The sequence below is a fragment of the Meleagris gallopavo genome, unplaced genomic scaffold (assembly GCF_000146605.3).
Source record: "Meleagris gallopavo isolate NT-WF06-2002-E0010 breed Aviagen turkey brand Nicholas breeding stock unplaced genomic scaffold, Turkey_5.1 ChrUn_random_7180001956773, whole genome shotgun sequence".
Lineage (NCBI taxonomy): Eukaryota > Metazoa > Chordata > Aves > Galliformes > Phasianidae > Meleagris > Meleagris gallopavo.
In genome coordinates this window covers 20,196-28,462 of record NW_011217259.1, presented here as the reverse complement: position 1 = coordinate 28,462, position 8,267 = coordinate 20,196, and the positions used below count along the sequence as shown (strand labels likewise).

Below are 8,267 nucleotides of genomic sequence, written 5' to 3'. Positions count from 1 at the left end.
ACGAGGGGTCCCCGCCCGGTGAAGCCGAGTGAGATCTGAGGCAGAGCGGATGGGGACAGCGGGACCACCGATTCGACTCCATGATCCCCCTCGCAGACCCTGCGCACTGGAATTGCGCATAGACCCCATGCACTGATCCCAAGGACACTGCACGCTGACCCCCAAGCACTGAATCTGCACACAGAACCCTGAAGACCCCTGCGTTCAGCCCCTGACCCCGCACTTGCTGCAGCTCAGCCCATTGCAGCACAGCGCTGTGACCACTGCAGAAAATCCCACCCCGTTCGGCTCCTTATGGGGCTGGGAGCTGGGCTGTGGGGCTCCGAGCTGGGCACAGGGAGATCCCCACAAGGCTCAGTGTTTGAGGGCTCTGCAGCACTGGGGTAGGAACTGTAGGGCTGAGTGTCCCTTCAGCTGCTGGGCAGCCTTCAGCCCCAATTGCAATGCTCGTTAAATCAGTGCAGCTGATTTAGTGCAGCGAGCCCAGCACCACTCCAGTGCTCACAGTGAACCTCCTGGGCTCCAGATTGTCTCCAGTGCACCGAGCAGAGCTGGGCTCCATCCCCGTGTGCCCCCCTGCAGGGATTTATGGCCACGAGTGGGACCCCCTGAGCCGCCTCTGCCCCTCACGCAGCAGCTCCAACACTCTGCTTCTCCTTCCAACAGAGAGGTTCCAGTTCCTCCCCATGACGGGACTTTGCACTTCTCCTTGGAGGGCTCCTCAAGGTTCCTGGCACCCCTTTCTCCTCCTGTCCTACAGCACAGCGCTTAAAAATAGCCCCTCGGCAGTGCCCTGCCACTGCTCCTCATTAACCTCCTCTCAGCCGTGTCTTTCAAGGCTCAAAGTAGGGCAAAGGGGTAATGAGCAGAGCAGCTGCCACATGAGATAACAAACTTCTTCTGAGACCCTTTGATTTCCTCATCACTTTAATTCAAACACCACGAATTAGCACTGATGGGCTGGCTGCAATGCTAATGAGTCAGCGATGCCCTCCAGCCCAGGACTCTCACCAGCAAAGCTGCGGCACCCTGAGCTCCTTCCTTCCCTTCCTTCCTCCCTTCCAGGACCCTGAGCTCCTTCCTTCCCTTCCTTCCTCCCTTCCAGGACCCTGAGCTCCTTCCTTCCCTTCCTTCCTCCCTTCCAGGACTCTGAGCTTCTTCCTTCCCTTCCTTCCAGGACTCTGAGCTTCTTCCTTCCCTTCCTTCCAGGACTCTGAGCTCCCTCCCCTCCTTCCTTCCCACACCGGTTCAGGAGGGTGGGATGTGGGCACAGGTGGAAAAAGGCAGTAGGAGCTTCTCAGTCACCCACAAAGAAGGGTTTTCTCCTTCCAGGAAGCTTGCTCTAGACTTCCCTGCTTGGCTCCACTCACAGCTGTGGCCATTTCTCTATCTCCATCCATATCCCCAGCACAGCTGCCCCAGGTACAATGCAGCAGCTTGGAAAAATAAATACTAGACCACTAACCTTCAAATTAACAAACTGTAATTTTTCTCCAAAGATACATTTTCCATACACATCCATCATACACTGTAACAAAAAAAAGCAGTGTACATGAAATAAGAAAATAAATTAAATCCATAGCATAGGTAAGGAGGACGCTCTAGACTGGAGTAGAGTCGAAAGTTTCCAGCGATACAAGAGGCTCAAAAGTTTGTTTTAATAAGAATGCCTGCTAACAAGGGTCCAGCAAGTGTTTTAGGTCAGTCCAACTGCTTAAACAGTTTTCTTTTAAAGTTTATAACAGCCATTATTGTCCTGCAACAGGCAGAGCTATTATATCCTGGGAGAAAGCCGGAGAGGCGTGGTAAGATCCGAGTACAGCATTTGGGAGTGAGCAGATGGGTCCTGCAGTGTCTGTGCTAGCCATCCTCCTTGGGTGGTGTGTACCAGCCTGAAAAAGGAACACAGGTGGGTGAAGGATGTGGCTGCACAGGAATTCAAACCCTACAACCTGGAAATCCCCAGCAGGAAACGTCACAGCACAAATATGCTGAGCTCCACTTCCACAGGGCTCAGGACACGCACTACACCTGCCCAGGAGGGCACCCAGCTTATTGGGGTGCTTTCCCTCCATCTTATTCCACACCGAATGGTGCCACACGTGGTTCTCGAGCAGCAAAGAGAAAGGCACGCCCCATCCCTCAAGCCTTACCATTCTTCTCATGGATCTGAACCAGGGATTTGTAGGACTGCTGTGCTCTTGTCAGGCTGTACTGATTCTGCAAGGGAAGTCAGGGTGACAGTCAGTTCAAAGCAGCTCGCAGGCTTTCCCCACACCAACCATGCTGACACGTGGCTGGCTGCCTTCTCACTTGCATCAGTCCCTCCAAACCACTTTTTAGCTCACTCAGTGCAGAGGGTATTCCCCAGATACCTGCCCTCTCCTTCCCAAAAACTCTTAGGGCTGCAGCACACCCACAGAAACCTCTGCACGGAACTCCTGCCCCCGAACACCCACAGGCACTGCTCAGAGCAGAGCAGTTCTGTACTTCCCAAGCCCTGCCTGGCTGCTCCATGCTGACCTTACCTTATTGGCTCCAAATTGCACTCGTGCTTTCCCTTTCACCAGAGTTGCACTGATCTGCATGATCACAGACTCGATGGAGTATGCACTGCTCCAGCCCTGTGAGACAGAGCACACACAGCAGAGAGATGAGCGTGGATGGGAGCATGAGCTGAGCTTCCCAGAGGCAGAGGAAGGGCTTTTCCAAGCCCTGTGCAGGCAGCACAAGCTCTCAGCTGCTGGCAGAAGCAAGATTTGGCTGCCAGAAAGGTGAGAGCAGCTACTCAGGAAGCAGGCTTTGAGCTCTGGGACTCACCTGTTTGGTAAGCAGCTCCATGCAGATGGCACCACCACCCAGGACATACCTTGGAGAAGGAATATGGGCAAAGTTATGTCAGACATGGATGCAGCCTCACCCACCCCCTGTTCTGCAGGTGAGCTGTTTGCTCAAACAAAACAAAACAAAACGCCAACAAAACCAAAAGAAAGCAAGAAAAACCATCTGCCAACACTGACCACACTTCCCAGGAAGGCTGCCACAAACATATCAAAAGTAACAAAGCTACACAGTGCCACAGTGCTCCCCACTCTCATGAAAACTGCCCCAGGAAGCAGAGCTAGAGACCTCTGTGAGTAGAACCAACAGCTACTTACCCCCCTGACAGCACTGGGGACACAACCCTTACAAATGGTGGATCGAAAGGAAAGTTATCCTGGAAGAAGAGAAGGGAAGCACATTGAGAAACATCTCTGGTGGCTGAGGGCAGCAGGCGTGCATCGAGGACGCTGGGTTTGGGAAGCCTTACTTTAAACGAGAAGTTTAGGAGGATGAAATCTGTTCCTTCTTTTTCTTTGAGGATCTGGAGATCGTTGTGCAAAGCGCTATCCTCGTCAACCCTGTTGGAAGGGAAGCCCAAAGGCTCAGAGAGGAGGTGATGCACGTCAACTCAGCCACGCTCGCTGCCAGTTGGAGCCCAGAGCTCCCATACCTGCACAACCCGGCTGCCACGGGGGCCCTGGGTTTCACACCCAGAGGGCAGTGACAGCATTCTGCTCCCGGTTTCCAGAGAAGACCATCACACCCTTTTTGCATGCCAGCTTAAAAATAAAGACCGCCCGGCCCAAGGGAAAGGCAGCACTGGTGTCTGGAGGGTGTGAGAGCTCGGGGTTTTGCCTGATGCACCTCTTCCAGGACTCTAGGAACAGCAGACAGACTTGCAGAGCCCTCAGATTAGCTCATCCTTCTCTGGAGAGAAGTCAGCTGCCCACAAGACTAAGAGGTCAACCAAGCTCTGCCCTGCTCACTGCCCCCTGCTCACTAGGGATGTTTTGGACCCACCACCAAGATTCCACCATCCCAAACTGTGCCACCTACTTCAGGAGTTTGACGTTCCAATCGTACAGGCTGTCATTCACTAGTTCAACTGCATAGTATCCTGCAAGGCAAAAAGTGAGTCAGAAGAGGGGGGACCAGATGGGGACGAGCCACCGCCCAGACTGCAAATCCCCTCAGCCCCGCAGCACATCCTCAGCCTGGCACAGACTGTCCTGCAAAGAAACCATCGTGATGTGGGCACTTCTATCGCACCTTACTGAGCCACAGCACCCCAAAACCTGAGACTCTGCCCACGACAGCTGAGCACACAGCAAAGATCCATCCCCGAAGCCCACCAGATGCCACCCTGAAGGACAAGAGAAGCCCCAGGCTTACAGGGATCACGGTACTCACCGCCCTTGAAACTTGGTGATCTGTAAATATCCCTGAGCTCCTTCATTAGCCGGTCAGTGGCCTGCACAGACCCAGACACTGCACCCTGCAAGGAATCAGGAGGATAGAAGCTGCACTGTTATGCTGTTCTCACCATGACCAATGCCCAGACCACAGCTCCTGCCCAGCCCCCAAACCAGACCTTGCCATGCCCTCTCTCTCTCTCTCTCAAGTTTTCCCTTTTTTCTCTGCATCAACTTTCCTTGCCTCAAACAAGCACATCACTCACAGAAGTGCAGCTGCAGCAAAAGCATCTCCCTGCTCTCTCAGCTGCACGAGGCATCAGCCCAGGAGCATAAAACACAACCCATCACCCTTCACCACGGCCAGAGATGAGGCCCAACTCCTGAGGGCACAGGGGATCCCCAAACCCTGCTGCAGGAAGGCTTCCTGAAGCCTGGGAGCACTTATCCAGCTTCTCTGCATTACCCTCAGCCATCCCCAAGAGCCAGTTATGTACTCATGGCCAGAACTGGCCTCTCTGACTCAGGCCCCTCTGCTTCCCCAGCCCTCCCGCCCCCTGGGAGGCACGTACATTTAAGTAATCTTGCCTCTGGTTCTTTTTTATTTTCTCTAAAATGGCCAGATTTTCCTTCCCAATGCCTTCATCCTCCGTTTTCCTTCCATCTGCTGGTTCTTCTTCTTTCATCTCATAGTGGTCCAAGTCCTCGGTGTCCTGCGAGGGGGAGAGGAGAGATGGCACCAGACCCACCTCACTGCTCCCTGCTCCAAGTGCAGAGACGTGCGGTCAGAATCCTTTGGGCCCAAGGGGATCACAACCACTTTGTGGAAGAGAAGACTTCAGCACAAGGCCTGGACACACTCAGCGAGGAAGCTTCAGGCACCAGGCTCCGTCCTGTGCCAAAGCCAGCAGGCAGACAGGCACACTTCCCTCTCCAGATTTAAATTGGGCTCACACAAGCTCTTTGTTCCCCGAATCCTTCTCTGCCAAGTCTCACGCCTGGTTATAATTAGCCATTGATCTTACAGATGCTCCCCAAAGAACTGAAGAGAGCTGCACATTGGCTCCAGCACGGAGCCATGTTTCTGGAGGCTGGAACAAAGCGTGGGCGCTGCTGCTGGGCAGGATTATCCCCGCTCTGCGGATGCTCAGAACAAACACGGGTCACCAGGAGCACAAGAACAGACTCACAAAACCCACAGGATGTTTTCCTCTCAAAGAGAGGTCACATTTCACAGCATATCTGGAGGCTCTTCTACATCAGCTCAGCTCTCGCTCTGCTCCCAGTGCTCTCCCCAGCAAGGGCAGAGGCTCTGCCCCTCATCCCCTTCCACAGCAGCATCAGTTGGGCTGACGTGTGCAATGTCACATCAGCAGAAAACAGTTGCAGCAATCAGGGACCGCTGCAGCCATCACTTCTGCAGCACAGCAGTCACTGCCACAGCATCAGCGAGCTGAGTTGGGCTGCCTGCAAATGGCTGTGGATACACAGAGCTCCAGTATTGGTATTAAATCCTCTGAGCAAGTGTTTGCTTCAGCCTCTCCGGGCTGGCTGCTGCTATTCTGGAAGAAGAGCATTTTGGGAAGGGCTTTGACATTTTTAGACCATCACAAAGGGAAAATAGATCCTCCCAGAAAATCCCTCGAGTGGATTAACCTGTGTGTAATGCATCTCTGCAACAGGGCGCAGCTCTGCTGCTCTGCTCTCCCGACACAGCCCAGCAAGAAACCTTTGCTCTCCACAACAGCGCAGCCTGCTGCACAAAGCAAGGTGTTAGCAGAGAGCACGAGGGGGCAACGCTTCTTGCTAACTCACTTCCTGAGGCTTTCTTCCCCAGCTTACAGGAACACAAGGATTTACAGATTGCAGATTTGCCCAGAAGCAGCAAGCTCGCAGACAAGTTACGCGTGGTAGCAGTTTAAACCTCCACGTTTTCTCAAGGGACCTTTGTAAAGGCCTCAGTTTAGCAAGATATTCACTTGGCTAAAAGCCCAACAAGTGCTTGGCTGCTGCCAAGTGACCTGCCCTCTGGTTCTGCAGCACTCTGAGGTGCACAGACCTCAGGCACCCGAGAGAAGTGCATCTCACGACGTCACCATGGAGATTTCAAGATTATTCCACCCACTTCTAGAGATCTCTAAACCACAAACCAAACAACCGGAGCCTGTGGGTTTTTCAGCGTGATATTCTCAGCCTGCAGTGAAGCATGGCTGCCTCTGCCTCTCCTGCCAATTATCTCCCTCACACGCCAAGCCATCCCATCTCATCTTCTCTGCATGAGTCCAATTTCCAGCATGTGGCTCTCCTGTCAGCGATGGCAACTCAGCCCCACACAAGCATCCCAGAAATCAAATTACTTGTGAGGAAATTTCAGACTCCAAAGCATGGCAGCACAAACTGAGAACCCATCTGAGGGGCTCTGACCTCAGCTCATTTACCTGTCCTCAGAGGTCAGTCCTTTGTGTTTTGTCAACCCACCACTCCTGCTTGGTGACCAGGATTGCTGTACACAGCAGGAAAATGCTGAAATCAAACAAGTTTTAAACTGGCTCCAACGGGCTCCTGTCCTGCCTGGCCTCCTCCAGCTTCACCCAAACACGACCTCTGGGCCTCAGCACCTCTCACAGACATCTCACAGCTGCCTGATACACAGCGAGGAGGCACTTACCTCTGGCATCTCTTCATCTTCCTCTTCAGAGGACACCTCTTCCTGCGTGCTCTGCGAGGACAAAAATCACATTGTGAGCTTCCTGTGGCAATGCTCCCCTGCTTTCTGAGACACTTCTAAGGTGAGATTTACACACAGAAGCAATTTAAAGGCAGAACAAAGCCAAGAACCTTTATAGGTTATAAACCCGAGCAGCTCCAGAGGCACGAGGTGAGGGAAGCAAGGTGAGTTAGAAGAAATCAGATAAGAAACATCTCAAACACTACCAGGCATCAAACTGAAGAAATAAAAGCTGGGCCCACCCAGGCACCAAGGGAGAAGAGACAGACCCTCCCCTGCTACAGCCCTCCTTCAGGGTTAGGAAGCCTCAGCCTCTAAGGCAGCTCCCAAAACGAGCCTAGAAATCCTTACCCTGAGTTCCTCACCTGTTCTGCTGGCAGAGGTTGGTCCAACATTTCCACATCAGGATGCTGGGGGAGGTTGTAGAGTTTGCACAGGTCTGAAATTATTCGCTTCAGGTGCTGCAGAAGCTGCACAGAGAGCAGAGAGGTGTCAAAGAAACACAGCAGCACAGGGAGCTGAGCCTCACCATCCCCAGCACTCCCACCTCCCCGGTGAGCAAAGACCCCACAGATTCTCCTTTCCGCCCTCCAAGCTCAGCAGGATAAAATCCCAGGTTAAAACGCATGGGAAGGCACACTGACAGGAGTCAGAGCTGCCGATACTGCAATTCCTAAACCCTCTGTGGGAGCAGAGCCCACCTCAGCAGGTTCAACGCTGACACTATAAGCAACCGTCCCCCCCATCCTCCCACCAGCACCTCTCACCAGCGTATTTCCTTTCCTGACTTCCACCAGCCTCTCCAGGATAGCTGCCAGGTTGGGATCATCCGACTCCACAGACCAGATGGGGGGAACAGCTGGATAAGACTCCTGGGAAGAAGGAGAAGGGGCTGAACGTTGTAAAACCCCCAATCCCATTGCACTGCTCTGACAGCTCAGGGGGAGCTCAATGTGATCTCAGCACTGAGAAGCATTTGGTGGGGGCTGAGAGAGGGGCTCACACTGATAAGGCTGAGTACTGCTTCTCATGCTGGGCTGGAAGTGTCGTAGGGAAGGCTTCCACTCACACTGCCATTAACACGGCGCTGCTCCAGAGAGCCCGGGCTCCCTGTGTTGGAGCCACAGCCCTCGGGAAGCTCCGTGAGTGACGGTGAACGAACGCAGAGCCCAACCCGGCCGGCGCATCCCGCAAACGCCCCATCCTCGCGTGGCCAAAGCCGGCCTCAGTGCTGCAGAACCCCCCGAGTCCCGCGGCTCTCCCAGGCCGCCGCCCAACGACTGAACGCCGCCCGGTACCGCCGC

The 8,267-nt window shown here is 53.8% G+C and overlaps 1 protein-coding gene across 1 annotated transcript; it reads right to left on the bottom strand.

Moving 5' to 3' along the window:
* Positions 1–1,461: 1,461 nt before the first annotated feature.
* On the bottom strand, positions 1,462–8,124 carry UBE2Q1 (ubiquitin conjugating enzyme E2 Q1). Its single transcript, XM_003213977.4, has 12 exons — positions 7,731–8,124; positions 7,329–7,433; positions 6,904–6,954; positions 4,808–4,948; positions 4,234–4,318; positions 3,880–3,940; positions 3,311–3,401; positions 3,159–3,217; positions 2,821–2,869; positions 2,529–2,624; positions 2,154–2,220; positions 1,462–1,892 (listed from the first exon to the last, which is right to left on the bottom strand). The coding sequence occupies exons 1-12, from the start codon at positions 7,881–7,883 to the stop codon at positions 1,861–1,863; spliced, it is 990 nt and encodes a 329-aa protein (XP_003214025.1). The 5' UTR covers positions 7,884–8,124; the 3' UTR covers positions 1,462–1,860.
* Between the last annotated feature and the right edge of the window lie 143 nt (positions 8,125–8,267).